Source organism: Engystomops pustulosus, chromosome 1, assembly GCF_040894005.1.
Source record: "Engystomops pustulosus chromosome 1, aEngPut4.maternal, whole genome shotgun sequence".
Lineage (NCBI taxonomy): Eukaryota > Metazoa > Chordata > Amphibia > Anura > Leptodactylidae > Engystomops > Engystomops pustulosus.
This window is the reverse complement of record NC_092411.1, coordinates 118301307-118317217: the sequence shown is the minus strand read 5'-3', so window position 1 is coordinate 118317217 and position 15911 is coordinate 118301307. Positions and strand designations below refer to the sequence as shown.

The window sequence follows — 15911 nt, the reverse complement described above, 5'->3', positions numbered from 1 at the left end:
TACAGAATTGATGCTTTTCTACTCCTGCCCTCAAAAAAAAGTTCCTAAATTTTCAACAATAGGTGATACCAACCCCAAAATGGTAACAATGGAAAAAGCATCTCATCGCGCAAAAAAAATGGCATCACATGGCCCCAATAACGCAAAAGCGAAAATTTTATAGCCTTCAAAAGGGGCCAATGAGGAAACTAAAATCCTGGCAGCTGCAGGGCGCTCCTTCCCTTCTGCGTCTCGCTGTGCGCCCATAAAACAAATAAGGCCACATGTGGGGGGTCTTTGTACTCAGGAGAAATTGCAGAACAAATTGTATGGTGGGTTTTCTCTTTTTATATTTTGGAAATGTGTAAATTTTAGTGCTAAATGAACGTATAAGGGAACAATTTGACCATTCTAAATTTCACCTCCATTTTGATTCAATTACTATGAAGATCTCAAGGGGTTAACAATCTTCGTAAAAGCTGTTTCTGATAGCTTGAGGGGTGCAGATTTGAAAATGGGTTGGTTATATAGGGGTTTTGATGCTAAATATGTAAAATTTCATTCCAAACTGTATTTATCCCCAAAATAGTCAATTCTGAAAATCCGGAAAAGCGCTATTCTTTTTGTAAGCCGCGTGACATCAAAATAAATTATCCAGACATATCAAAAATTATGAAAATGTAAAGTAGACAAATGTGAAATGTTATTCAGCAACTTATTTAGGTGGTAAATCTATCTGTCTGGAAACGCAATGATTTTGAATTTCGAAAATGGCAAATTTTTCAAAAAATTTATCATATTTTCTTTTTTTTTTGTAAATAAACGCAAAACTTATCAGCCAAAATTTACCACTAAAATGAAGTACAACATGTGGGGAAAAAACAATCTCAGAATCGTTTTGATAAGTAACAGTGTTCAAAAGTTATAACCATATAAAGAGACGCAGGTCAGAATCCAAAAAATCGGGCTGAGCCTTAACCTGCAAAATGGCTGCGTCCTTAAGGGGTTAAATGTGTCTTCTTTGTGTCTGTCTTTATATATGAATAAATATTGATTTATGTTGTGAAGATATTTCTTTATATTTATTTTTTGTGCAATTCTTTTTTGCTTCTTGAGACATATCTATGGTGTATTCCACCAGACCTGTCTTTATACGTTGTGGCTGTGCAAACTGCTCCTTCACAATAGTATTTATAATGGATTTGTCAACATTACCCATTGCTACAGATTGACAGAATTCTACATCTGTCTGTGCATTCCGACGTACAGTTACATCTGATGATCGAGTGGGCTCAGAAACTGTAACCAGCTTGATCATTGCAGAAAGTGTTAGTGGCAGACTGTCAGGCTCCTTCAGCTGCAGTCAGTCATTGCCATGATCAAGGCCGTTAAACCATTTAAATGCCACTGTCAATGCAAATTGCAACATTTTAATGGTTACGACTGAAAGTTTGTAATGCTTTGGCACACAGGCAGTTCCTGCCTTAAGATGCTTTCACCTGAACGTATGCCGGCCCGAGCAAAGTATATGTTCAGCTAGAGAGGTGAGCGCTCCTCACTCCTCCCCTCTCCACAGGGAGGCGTGCTGCCAGGCTGTAAATATGGTAAAAGAGCATGCCCTATATTTTTTAAAGCAACGTATGTGCTCACCATACTGTTCCGTGCACAGTGCGCTTCTATGATGGCCATATACGGTTGTGTGAAAGGGGCCTTAAAGGGCACATATACAACCAGTAACGGGTTCCTATAGAGCTCTATAAACTAACTGACACCCTTCTTTTAGCTAAAAATTGTTTTCTAACATCCACATAAATCATAATTTTTATCTTCTACTAGCTGTATATTCCGGCGTTGCCCGGGATAGTAAATAACTGCACTTAGCTATAACAAAATAGAATTGGTTAACAAAAAAATAATATATCTATCTCTCCCTTTCTCTTATTGACTCTCCCTGTCTGTCTCTCACTCAGTCACTCACTCTCCCGGTCATCTGTTTCATACTCAGTGGCTGTCTCTCTGTCAGTCAGTCACTCTCCCTGCCTGTCTCACTCTCCCCACCTTTCTCTCGGTCTCTCTCTACCTCCCACATAAGCTGTTTTCTACTCATTGACTATAGTAACAAATCAGAGCTCATATTAATGACCTGTGGCAAAATAGAAGCTGAGCTGTGATTGGTTGCTTATTGCTACAGCAGGCAATGGCTCCTGTATATGGTGGTTATCATATTACCTTACATATTACTTCACATCTTACCTCATACATTTTGTTTGTGTTAACGCATGCGTTTTGAAATGCATCACAAAAGTTGAGAAGAGAAGATTTGGCTAATTACTTTGCTGTCAACATTGCGTGGCTCATTGCCAGCCTGAGAGAGAGAAGAGTCACAAACACCAGGCATGAGTCACAAAGGCTAATTTGCATATCAGAGAAACATATGAAATTAAGATACAGGCCCCTCTGGCAGCTAATTTTAACCGATATGGGGAGGACTTGTAACCCTTTATCAGCAGGCATTTTTACTCCGGATGGTCAAAATATGGTGACAGGTCCTCTCTAAGGATATCTGACTTACAAGTGACCCCTAGTTACAGATTGACCTTTGAAAATTTACTCTACTTTAGCTCCAGGCAGCTGTAACCATTATGAAAGGTGTCTGCAATTACTGTATATACTCGTGTATAAGCCGAGTTTTTCAGCACAAAAAATGTGCTGAAAAACGTCCCCTCGGCTTATACACGAGTCTATAACAAAAAAAATTACCCACTTAAAAAAAAATAAACTTAAATACTCACCCTCCGATGTCAGCGCGGCTCCCCGATGTCGGCGCGACTTACCGATGTTCCCGATGTCAGCGCGTCCCGTCTTCTTTCTTCTCCGCGGCTCCTCTTCTATCTTCCGGCATGGAGGCAGCCATGGTTTCTTAGTGGCCGCGCATACTATGACGTCAGCAGCAGCCGCGTCATAGTATGCGCCTGCTAGAAGAACACATGGCCGCGTCCATGCCGGAAGAGAGAAGAGGAGCCGCGGAGAAGAAAGAAGACGGGACGCGCTGACATCGGGAACATCGGTAAGTCTCGCCGACATCGGGGAGCCGCGCTGACATCAGAGGGTGAGTATATAAGTTTATTTTTTTAAGGGCCGTGGGGGCAGGCTGGCTGTATACTTCTAGGGGCTGCTGTATACTTCTAGGAGCTGCTGTATACTATTAGGGGGCTTGCTGTATACTATTAGGGGGCTGGCAGGCTGTATACTACTGGGGGCTGGCAGGCTGTATACTACTGGGGGGGGTTTGACCAATGCATTTCCCACCCTCGGCTTATACTCGGGTCAGTAGTTTTTCCCAGTTTTTGGTGGTAAAATTAGGGGTCTCGGCTTATACTCGGTCGGCTTATACTTGAGTATATACGGTAGGTTTTATTGTTAATCCATGTTTCTATGTTCACCCAAAATTTTGAAAATCTATCACATAGACAGAAAAATTTGTCCTCTTACCTGTTCCAACTTGAAAATATTGCGGAATGATGTCCTGTTTGTTTGAAAACTAAAAAGCACCATTACTGCTACAGCCCCCAAAATAAAATGTCACATAATGTATGTGGTGAACACTGTAAAAAAAAAAAATATGCAAAAAACATTTTTAGCATGGCTGTCAAAGAAGCATCTGGGAAAGAACCTGCAGTTGGCAGGCTCTTTTACAGACCAAGAGATTTTACAATATCGCTGTTATTGTATATTTTAATGAAATAGTACGTTGGTATGCGTCAAGGGCTGAATGGAGAAGGATCGCAGGCTGAGTCCTCTACATACAGACTGGGTGTTCGCCCAAGTGGACGAAACACCAAGTTTTTTTAAATTTTGCAACTCATAAAAAATGTAAATTAAAATGAATTTTTTCCCCCTTTTTCCAGGACACGGCATGTAAAATGAAATACTGCCAATAGAAAGTAAAATTTGGTACACAGAAAAGAAGCCATTATAAAGCTCATACACTGAAAAATAAATAGTAGTATGGATTTTTAAAGAAGCGAACTAAAAAATTAAAAAAGGGCATCAGTGGGAAGGGGTTAATAAAGTTTTATTGTTTTGTATTACAGCCTGCAAAGAGGAATTAGGATTACATTAGGAGCCACAATTCAAAGTGCACATTTATCATGTTTTATGGTTTTAAATCTGTTATCCCACATTTTTTTTCTTTTATTTTTTTTCCTGTAAAATGAAAGAATGTAAATGTCAGATATGATCATGTGTTATGTTAATATGCCTTTTACTCTTGGTTTGTAGAGAAAACGATCGAGTGGTCATGGTTAATGGAACACCTATGGATAATGTTCTGCATTCATTTGCAGTGCAACAGTTACGAAAGTGTGGGAAAACTGCTGTGATAGTAAGTTTGCTATTCTTTTACCTTTTTAAATGTTTATTGTGTGAAAAATTGAATTTCAGAATATTTGAATCCGATTCTTTTGATTAACTAAAATGGTTTTTTATCCCCCGTGAAGTAAAATTTGGTAGACTGGGTCTATGAAAAGGAAAGCATTTGCAAAAATGGAGATTTGGTCGCTAAGCCTTCGGTTTGAGGAAACTCATTGGGTCAGATTTATTAAGCTGTCTGAAAGTCAGAATATTTCTAGTTGCCCATGGCAACCAATCACAGCTCCCCTTTCTAATAATTATGAGCACTGGTAAAATCAAAGCTGAGCTGTAATTGGTTGCCATGGGCAACTTGAAATATTCTGACTTTCAGACAGCTTCATAAATCTGCCCCACTTTATTGAATTTGTAGATACTGTTTTTATTGAAGCGGAGTGGAGAGCCCCTTTGGTTGTGCTCTCTAGGGTCGCATTTATCCTTATGTTTACAGTTTTTTATTTAACCCCTTCAGGACCTTTTCAATCTTTACATTTCTGTTTTTCATTTCAATTTTTTTTTTTTTTTCAGTTTTTGAGTTATGTTATGTGTGGTAAAAATAACACATATACTTTAAATATGTAATGAAGGGTACTGGAAATCTGGGACAAAATCCAAACGTGGTGAAATTCATAAATCGAACAGTTGTGTCCATTTTCTAGTGGGCTTTGTTTATGCGGCTTTCTCTGTGTGATCCAAATGACACATACATTTTATTTCATTCTTATTCTTTTTACATGTATTTTCTTTAGAATTTTCATTCTTTTTATTCTCTTTTAATTCTTTATTTTGATGATCTCTTTTGTTTAAATAGGTTGTGAAAAGACCTCGTAAGGTTCAAGTCACAGCATTAAGGCGAACACCATCTCCTGAACCTGACTCTAGGGCATTTGAAATAATTGATGATGATGGACATCTTGATAATAGAAGTGCATATAGCGGTTACAGTGAAAACTGGCAGAGTGGCAATGGTCGGCATAGTAGAGAATCCAGCCCAGATAGGGGCTACAGTAAGGACCAAGAAAGGGGTCGCTCATATGAAAGAGACCCAGGTTATATTCGTGGGAGGAGTAAAGAACGGAATCTAGATGTTGATGATCGAGAATATAGAAGAGAAAGAAGCCGTGGCAGAAGCATTGACCGTGATGCGAGTGAGGAACGGAAATATAGGAGAGATCGAGGAAGGAGTGTGGACAGGGAAGAGTCGTTTGAACGTAGCTACAGTGGAGATTACAGTCCGGATCAAGGCAGTAACCGAAGATCCCAACTTGAATACAAGATTGAAAAGGAAGTGCTTCACCGTAGCCGAGATAGGCTTCAATCCCATAGCCCATCCCCTGAACCATTACGACACTCTGCCCGAAAGGGCCAAGAGAAACCCATAAGTGTACTGCTTTCCAAAAAGAGGCAAAATGAAGGTAGGAATACACTGTAATATAAATGTGAGTGTATTGCAGGTGTATGTAAATGCATGTCTAACCTTTTCTAACAGTCCCCAACTGTGCAGCTTTTACTGTGCGTTAACTGTGCTTCTGAGAGCAGACTTTGCTCTCCTGACTTGATGTGCTGAGGCATCATGTGATTCCTTGCATAGCAAGTATGAAAAGAATGCAGGGGAAATTGAAAAATTAAGATTTAGACATGAATAATATGAGTAATGTTACAAACTTGAATTTATGTTTCATTTATTACAGAGTATGGTTTGCGACTTGGCAGCCAAATTTTTATCAAAGAAATGACAGATACTGGTTTGGCAACGAGAGATGGCAATTTAAACGAAGGAGACATTGTTCTTAAGGTAAATAACTTTTTTTTTTTTTTTTTCTTTTTGCTAAACTTGTATACAAGAGTTGCCTGAATCATATTCCATTATTATGGGGAATGTTATATTTCAGTATGGCCAAGCTTTTTGTTTTGAGACGTGTCATGGGCTGAGCCCTCTCCATTGCTGCAATATGCAAGAAAGAATCTTACCAGCTAAGACTTATCGGTAACACCTGCGATCAGTGTTACCACAGATCGCGGGTGTTAACCCATTGATTGCACAGCTTCAAAAAAATGGCGCCCCCACCTTGGCGTGGATCACCGCTCCCCGTGACGTCATTGGGGGCGATGATTAGTCGCCATGACCGCCTCGGGTCTTCCGAAGGCCGTCTCGTTTTAACCCATTCATTAAAATGTGCGATGCAATGTAATCCTGTGAATTGAGTCAGCCGGTTGTTCCTGAGCCAAGTTGAGTCAGGTTGTAACACCCCCTTCCTCGTCCATCCTCTTGTCGGGGGTTCATTTCCTAATTCACAGGAGCTTCTGACTCATTTTGATATCATCATGCAAAGTAACTCGCTACAGAAAATGAGGTCAGAGCTTCAGTTTGGGGGGTAAGATGTGCTTGACAGGCTCCCTTCAAACATTTTGTTTTTAAAGTATGTAGCAAAAAATATAACCGAATATTTATGTATTTAAAAAAAAAAATTTTTTTTTTAACCAGTCATTAGTATTGGGCTACATTCACAAGTCTGTATATGACGCATGCCTCACAACATAGCATCTGAGATGGGGGGCTATTTCTGCCCAGATTTGCGGTGCGGTCGTTCGACTCCATTCAGAGCCTAGCATAAAATGCGTTGCACAATTTGCGTCTCATTCAACCAAGCGGACAAGTGAATGCAGCCTTAAGTGGATATTCTCATTTCGGCAAATTACTATTATTTTTCTTTATTTATGCAAAATACATACACATACATTTTTCCAATATACTTTCTGTATATACTTTCAATTCATTGTGGTTTTCTAGATCTCTGCTTGCTTTCATTCTATAGAAAGCTTCTATGTTAACTTCCAGTGAACAGAAATGTGACCATGATCATACATGTGGATCGATTGTTAGTATCAGAGTAAGCAGAATTGTGGGTTATAACGAGCCGTGCACTTGTGTGATCATGGTCAGATTTCTGTCCACTGGACGTAAACATAGAAACTTTCTAAAGAATGACAGCAAGCAGAGATCTAGAAAACCGAGAGGAGTTGAAACGGAAAGTAATTTGAAAAATTGTTAACTTTTCATTATACAAACAATAACATTTATTTGCTGAAATGGGGATGGCCCTTTAAGCCTATTGTGCTACCTATGGACAATGCTATGTGGCACAGAAGGAGCTAAACAGATTAGTAGTTTTATTTAAACAGAAAAAAAGAAACAAGCTTGAAGGACATCTACCATCAGTTGTGTGAGGATAGATGTGTCCTAGTAAGAAGTTCCTGAGGAACATCATTCCTCAGGACTTCTTTTATTATAAAAAATGTTATGCAAAATAGCCTCGAGCGCACAGGCTACGTCACCCGAGCGCCTCAGAGAGTCTAGTAATTGAATATAAATACATACATAAAAATACTAGGCTCAATGGATAAAATGTACTGACCCACAGAATAAAACGGTTTTTGCTGGAATGCTGAGGTCAGTAAGTCAGATTCCTGAGGTCAGTAAGTGACTTCATGAAAACCCAGAAGAAATTCGCAGTAGAAAGGCACACAATTTTTCTTACAGAAAATAAAATCTGTTTTGTGTTCATCATATTTGCAAAATCTCATTGCCATGACTGGTACTGTAGTAAGCAGTAAATTTTGTGTAAATGTGTAAATCTGCACATATTACAGTCTGTCTACATTAAACCTAAAGATTGCATGACATTTATACGTTTTTAGCACCCCAAAACGATTACGCCAAAAATATGTCTGAAAGGGTTATATCAAATGATTAAATAAAACCAACAAAATATAACTTAACGTTGTTATTCTTTATACTTGTCACTTCTGTTTGCCACAGATCAATGGCACCGTGACAGAAAACATGTCATTATCTGATGCCCGGAAATTAATTGAGAAGTCACGGGGAAAACTGCAGTTGGTTGTGAAGAGAGATGTCATGCAGACACTCATTAATGTTCCTTCTTTGCATGACAGTGACAGTGATATTGGAGGTGAGTTTACATTTTCCTAGCAGAAAATGGGCTCCATAATCTGTTATGTTTTCCACTGTTTCAATTAAAAAAACGCAACATTAAAAGAAATCGACTGCTAAAATCAAAAAAATCAAGCATGATAAACCTGGGACACCTACTCATAGATGCAGGGACTGTGACTCTGGTAATCCTCATATTTGTCATCTATGGCCTCCTTTCTTCTAATATCAAAATTATGGGGGTTATTAGAACTCTACTGTGCTAATATATCACTATATGACTAATAAAGGATTATCTTATCTTATAGTTTCACAGGTTGTTAGATTGTCTCCCCCTTTTTCCATCAGCATTTCCCCCTTCCTCTGCCTGATGTAATATCACACAGCAGTGCACAGTGGGAGTGAGAAGTACTCCTTGTACTTTGTAACAGCCTGTGAATCTACACCTCAAAGGGACTCTTGTAACAGCCCCAGGAACCCTTCAGACAGATTAGCATAATTTAGAAGGAAGATGGTAGATTTCCTTTTAAAGATGCCTTCAATAATTTTTAAAGAAATTTATCAGAAGAAACTTAAAGGGCATCTCCGAACAGCATGAAGGACTGTATGCAAATGAGCCCGTGGAGCTCCAGGCTACATAGGTGATAATAAAACCTGGGGCCACTCAGGCTCATTAACATAGTCTTTCATCCTGGTGGTAGATGTCCTTTAATTATTTATAAAGGCAAAGCAAAGATGACATTTTCAATTGCTTGACATCCACAATAAGTTTTGGACTAATTTTGATCATTGGTGTCTTTTCATCATGACTCTATGCATCCCATACGAATAAAGAAGTGGCGCACCTGCATGACTGTTGCTCTTATTCTTTGGATCTACTAGTATGCCACTTTTGAGTTTAGGATGTGTTATATGTGCAGTTTAATGATGACTCATGTTTCCCTTCCCATAGAAATGCAGATCAGCAACTCATTGCTTAACTGCTTGTATGATGACCATAACTAAAGGCTAAATGCGATAGTAATGCTAACTTTTTTAAATAAGACCGGAGTAATGCAATAAGCTAATTGTTGGTGGTTATGAGCTATTTACCTCATTTTGACTTTTTATACATAGATATATCTGAAATAGAATCCAACCGATCCAGCTCACCTCAAGATGACAGAAGATTACAACATTCAGACTCTCATTCCTCCAATGAGAAACTGAAAGAAAAGCCAATGTGAGAAATGTATTCATCATTGTATTAATTCACATTTATGTGAATAGATTTTGTTTGTATAACTACCATATTTTTCAGACTATAAGGCACAACTTGCATTAAAACACTCCCAAGATTTAGTCATAAAAAAAGGAAAAATTTGGCCCCACTTAAAAATTCCCTGTTGGTAAAACCATAGCATGTGTGTGCTATGGTTTTACCAACAGGGAATTTTTAATTCTTCCATTCTTCCATTCTTCCCAGCAGCAACTTCTTCTATGACCCCATTCCATGGAAGCATGAATGAGGTTAAGGACCTTGCAGTGATGGCGGATGCATGCAATTGGTCATATGCTCTAGGTCCTGCAGTAATACTTATGTAGGGGCGGCAAGGAGAGTAGTGCTATGTTCTCTTTGGATGAAATGGTCTCTCAGCGCTTCACCAGATCTCTAGGACAGTGGTCAGGAGGCTCTGGAAGAGCTGGATCCACCTGATTTTGGACTGTAAGGCACTTTTTAGCATCTTTTTTTTTTCTTGTTAAAAAATGCACCTTAAAGTCGGAAAAATATGGTATTTTTCATCTTGACCTGATCCTGAAGAGATTGCAATTACTAGTCTTACATATTTTATTGTGCAGGGTCAGTTTAAGGACTTAACCAATACCTATTTTCAGGATAGGTATTTGCTCCTCTTATTTCCTCATATTAATGTTTCTAAAATGCCCACTTGTTTTTTTTCTACTTAAATTTAGCACTAGAGAAGAAGAACCACCCAACAGGCTTGTAAAAATGGGTGCCATGCCAACTCCATTTAAAGTGTTTAATACAGCTGACGCACCCGGTCCAGTTTCTGTAAGCCCGGTCCCTGAGCCTGTTACAGAAAGGGTGTATTTAGAAGACGTTCAAGGTAAGCCTTCATTTAAAGTTTTATTTAATGTACCGAAGTTGCTCATGTATTCAGGAAAGCTACTTGATTTTGCAACATGTTACTTGTTTTCAGTTTTAGGTAGTTTAGATATTGTATTCATTTGAATGGTTTTTTTTTTCTGTTGATCTTCACTGGTCACATTTTAATATTTCATACTTTGTATAGATGAAAAACCTATTGCGATGCCTAAGACTTTTTTGCAACCAAGTACTGAAGATCTAGAGACCTATGGGTAAGTAAAAATATAACATTATATTTAAAATTTTATGATTAAGCATTTTTGTATGTAGCATCAACAGTAGTAGTTTTTTTTATGGTTTAGATTTTTTATTTCTATAGGTTATGTAAGAATAATTGGATATTTACATTTTACTCAACATATTTAATTTAATAAAATTTCTTTGTCACAGACCAAATACAAAAATGATAAATTTTCGAAAGGGTGACAGTGTTGGCATGCGTCTTGCTGGTGGCAATGATGTAGGTATATTTGTGGCTGGTGTGCAGGAAGGCAGTGCGGCTGAGCAGGAAGGTCTTCAAGAGGGTGATCAGTTGCTTAAGGTATGTACACAGTTCTTTGGTGCCAAACTACAGTATAACTATAACCCACTAATCCTCTTAATATATTCTTAGGGGTGAAACTTTAAAAATATGAGTTTGTCTGTCTGTAAGAAGTTAAGTAATTAAACAACATTCATAACACTTTATTTGACGCATTTAGAGTATATGCCAGGAAAGCTCCCAGGATATACATTGAACATATCCATAGTCTATAGTGGCAGATGGAGGAGGCATCCTTCTTTGTGTCCTTCTGCAGTGTATATGTTTTGACATTTTTTACTTGATCTTCCAAACCTGTTAGGTAAACTCACAAGATTTCCGTTGCATTGTTCGTGAAGATGCTGTCCTTTTTTTGTTGGAAATCCCAAAAGGTGAAGAAGTAACCATCTTAATGCAGAGTAAATTTGATGGTAAGTTTTGTAGAAAATAGAATTTTTAAAGCTTGCCTATTCACCTTATAGGTGGATAGTACTAGACAGTGCCTACAATACTGCACATTATAAAATATTAAATTGAATACTGATATAGGTGCAACCCATAATCCTACTACGGTATGCTGATCCAGAACCCCATGAGGATTATGCAAATTAACTTATATCTGGGAAAAAAAATTCCCGATTCCTGTGTGGCAGTCAAAATGAATCCCTATATCAACATCACATCTGAAGAATTTAGTTCCCATAACGGGATCTTTTCATCCAGGCCCTCCTTGTATACAACTTCCTGTGGTAGCAAGTTCCATAGTCTCACTACAGGTGGTCCCCTACTTAAGGACACCCGACTTACAGACAACCCATAGTTACAGACGGACCCCTCTGCCCACTGTGACCTCTGGTGAAGCTCTCTGGATGCTTTAAAATAGTCCCAGACTGCAATAATCAGCTTAAAATTGTCTGCAATGAAGCTTTATTGATAATTCTTGGTCCTATTACAGCAAAAAAATTTGAAACTCCAATTGTCACTGGGGCAAAAAAAAAAAATTGTCGGGAACTACAATGATAAAATATACAGTTTCGACTTACATACAAATTCAACTTAAGAACAAACCTACAGTCCCTATCTTGTATGTAACCTGGGGACTGCCTGTACTTACAATAAAGCGTCCTGCCTGACAATGGGGAAAACTTTCTTATCTAGGCAAAGATAAGGTCCACTTGTAATCATTACAGACCTAGATTTTAAAAGAAAAAATATATATTTTATTAATTACCTTGGTGCCATCCTTTTTACCTTCTCTAGTTTTAAGATTAGTAGATCTGGATGATTAATTGAAATTATTGCAATAATTTTGCCAATTCAGAGCAGCATGATTCTTTTTGTTGATGCCATTTCCTCCATTGTGAAGTTAATGACTGAACAGTGCTGCATTGAGATTGGTGCTCAGAGGTCATCCTTCATCTCCAAAGATATGGGAATACCAATGTCGGCTTTATGTATGGAGCCATCAGGAGAACAGGGGCTGACCTTACATCAAGGAGCTGTGATGTATGGAGAAGGAGGGCATAATAATATGCATAGGGAGAGCAACATAGTTAAATGAGGGATTTAAGTTGGAGGCAAAATGGTAATGTGGACCATAGAGAGAAGTTACAAAATAGAAAATTTTTGAACATAGAAATAACAGGGTTATCATTTGAGATGGAGACACGCATGTGAAAAATCAAGAATTGCCTTTCTTTTAAAAAAAAATCTGTAATTTTAGCCAACATCATCTGGGCCCAATTCTTTGTAAGCAAATGGGTACATATATGTAGTTTTAGGGAGATTTCATGTTCATTTTTCTTTAATCCTTTTACTGGGAAACATTAAAGGGGTATTCTCGTCTGGGCACTCACATTCAGTTTCACTATTCTTCCATATATAAACATTTCTTCAATTGGACGTTATTAAAAAGAATGTTCCTGTGTGAAGATAATTTCTCATAAATGTAGCCATTCTGTCCCTTAGAAACGAGATGGCTTCCTCGGATACGACCACGTCACACTCTGGCAGAGGTGGCCAGACATGCGCTATAGAGTCCTCCCTGACCACCAGGATTCAGCAATCATTACCACAGGATGGCTGTGGGACTTGGAGTTACTCCTGGACATTTCATGTACAAAACCTTTTTGTTTATTTGTGCAATCTCTCAGGCAGAGGTGGCCGCATCCGAGGAAGCCATCTCGTTTCTAAGGGACAAAATGACTACATTTATGAGAAATTATCTTCACACAGGAACATTTTTTTTAATAACATCTAATTGAAGAAATGTTTATATATGGCATAATTATCAAACTGAATGTGAATGCCCAGGTGAGAATACCCCTTTAAGGTTTTTAGCATCATTACTTGTTTATCTGGAATTTCTGTGTTTTACAGTGTATAGAAATATACTTGCTTGTGGTCGTGGAGATTCATTCTTCATAAGAACTCATTTTGAATATGAAAAAGAGAGTCCACAGTTCCTTGGATTCACAAGAGGCGAGATTTTTAGGGTGGTTGACACGCTGTATGATGGAAAATTGGGCAGTTGGCTGTCCGTTAGGATTGCCAATGAGCTGGAAAAAGGCCTTATTCCAAGTAAAAGCAGGTATTTTTTTATTTCATAACTGTACCTGTTTAACTTTTTTCTGCAATGTTCATGGTCACCATATTTTTGATTAGCTATTTAAGGTGGTCTTCAATTAAGTCTTATTCTGCTCATGGGAAATTGTGACTAGTGTATGGTCCCTAATCCAGTACGTGGCTTTTCTTGGCTATGCCTATGCGAAATTGCTAAATCTTTACATCTTATTCAGCTCTTTTGTCAGAAACTGGTTAGCTGCGCCTCTTCTTTCTTCAAGCTGGCGCCAGGTCCGCGATGGCTCTGTGCGCGTGGCCCGGCCACCGCACAACTATAAAGTCAGCCACTGCTGACATCAGAGAGTATGCGCCGGCTGTGCCGCACGCAGCAAGCCGTTGCGGCCTTGGTGCCGGTTTGAAGAAAGAAGAGGCGCTGACCACGGAGCTGCCGCAAACATACCACTGGAATGGTGAGTACTGAGTTTATTTATTTATTTTCTATACCCGAGTATAAGCCGAACGGGGAATTTTCAGCACAAAAATTGCGCTGCAAAATCTTCTTATACTCGGGTATATACGCTAACTTTGGACAGTGGGTGCATAAGTTTAATCGCCACACACCAGTATTAACATCCTAATTCTTTTTATTCAAGAGCACCAGGGATTTAGAACCAATGAACTCTTCACTTTTAGCATATACCTTAACCCCTTTGTGACTAAGGGACGTTGATGCCTCAATGTCCAGGTCAATTTTTGCAGTTCTTTGTTGCGCTTCTTTAAATGACGATATCTTTGGAAATGCTTTACATATCAAAAATATTTTTCTTAGCTTTTTTTTATGACATGTGAGACTTTAACTTTATAAGATAGTTTTATTAATTACATATTTTTGTATATATAAAATCACCCCATGATATCACATATTAAAGGGGAGATTTTACTGTAATATGATACCATAATTATGTTTCTAGTTGCCAGGGTTCAGGAAATATAACAGTTATAAACATCATGACAGTGTCCAAATTTAAACGCCTACATCTCCTGAACCCTGGCACTTAGAAACACAATTTTGCTGTCATATTAACAGGCGCATCCCATTTAATATATCTGGATTGTGTGGATGCTTCACAGATCTAGAGATATCCACTCAAGTTGTAGTAAAAACGTTTGATCTTTATATACAGGCGGTCCCCTACTTAAGGACACCCAAGTTACAGACAACCCATAGTTACAGACGGACCCCTCTGACCTCTGGTGAAGCTTTCTGAATGCTTTACTATAGTCCCAGACTGCAATAATCAGCTGTAAGGCGTCTGTAATGAAGCTTTATTGATAATCCTTGGTCCCATTACAGCAAAAAATATTTAAACTCCAATTGTCTCTGGGGCCAAAATTTTTTTTGTGTGGATCTACAATTACAAAATATACAGTTTCGACTTGCATACAAATTCAACTTAAGAACAAACCTCCGGACCCTATCTTGTACGTAACCCGGGGACTGCCTGTACAGCTTTCTATTTCCAAGAGTTCTAATCATAACTTCACAGTAGATATCTCCTGTTCTGTGAATCATCCATACACAATCCAGATATCATTTTAAAGGGTAGATTCTCCTGTTTAAAATGACACCAGAGTTATGTTTGCAAGGGGTAAGGAGATATAGGTCTTTGAAATGTGCCCGCCTTTAGCTTATCAGCTGAAAGCAGAATGGAGAAAGAGCTACAGGAAAGAATTCGCTTACAGTATGTGGAATTTCAGAAGTAAATTTGTAGCTCAATTAGGGGAAAGGGTGATGGAATGATGCTGTATATATTTAGAACATATATATTTAGAACATATTTTGGGAAAAGTTTATTTAGTTTTACTACCGTATATACTCGAGTATAAGCTGAGTTTTTCAGCACAATTTTTGTGCAGAAAATTCCCCACTCGGCTTATACTCGGGTATATAAAAAAAAATAAACTCAATACTCACGATTCCGACGACCCGGACAGCTCTGCTTCCATCTTCATGTCCGCGGCAGCTCCGTCTGCAGCGCCTCTTCTCCTTCAGGCTGGCGCTAGGACCGCGACGTCTCCGTACGCACGGCCCGGCCAGCACACAACTGTGACGTCTGGCAGGCTGTATACAACGGGGGGCTGGCAGGCTGTATACAACGGGGGGCTGGCAGGCTATATACTGGGGAGGCTGTGACCAATGCATTTCCCACCCTCGGCTTATACTCGAGTCAATCGGTTTTTCCAGTTTTTGTGTTGAAATTAGGGGTCTCGGCTTATACTCGGGTCGGCTTATACACAAGTATATACAGTACTTTAATCTGAAAAAATACAAAATG

The 15911-nt window shown here is 38.7% G+C and overlaps 1 protein-coding gene across 4 annotated transcripts in view; it reads left to right on the top strand.

The window, feature by feature from the left end:
• TJP2 (tight junction protein 2) overlaps positions 1-15911 on the top strand; it is a 70830-nt gene that overhangs the window by 35198 nt on the left and 19721 nt on the right. For all 4 annotated transcript variants that reach the window (XM_072151215.1, XM_072151223.1, XM_072151200.1 and 1 more), the window contains 10 exons: positions 4261-4363; positions 5201-5804; positions 6081-6184; positions 8210-8363; positions 9461-9566; positions 10298-10452; positions 10639-10705; positions 10884-11034; positions 11336-11444; positions 13393-13603. In XM_072151215.1, coding sequence (XP_072007316.1) covers positions 4261-4363; positions 5201-5804; positions 6081-6184; positions 8210-8363; positions 9461-9566; positions 10298-10452; positions 10639-10705; positions 10884-11034; positions 11336-11444; positions 13393-13603 — 1764 coding nt within the window. The remainder of the gene's footprint in view (positions 1-4260; positions 4364-5200; positions 5805-6080; positions 6185-8209; positions 8364-9460; positions 9567-10297; positions 10453-10638; positions 10706-10883; positions 11035-11335; positions 11445-13392; positions 13604-15911) is intronic.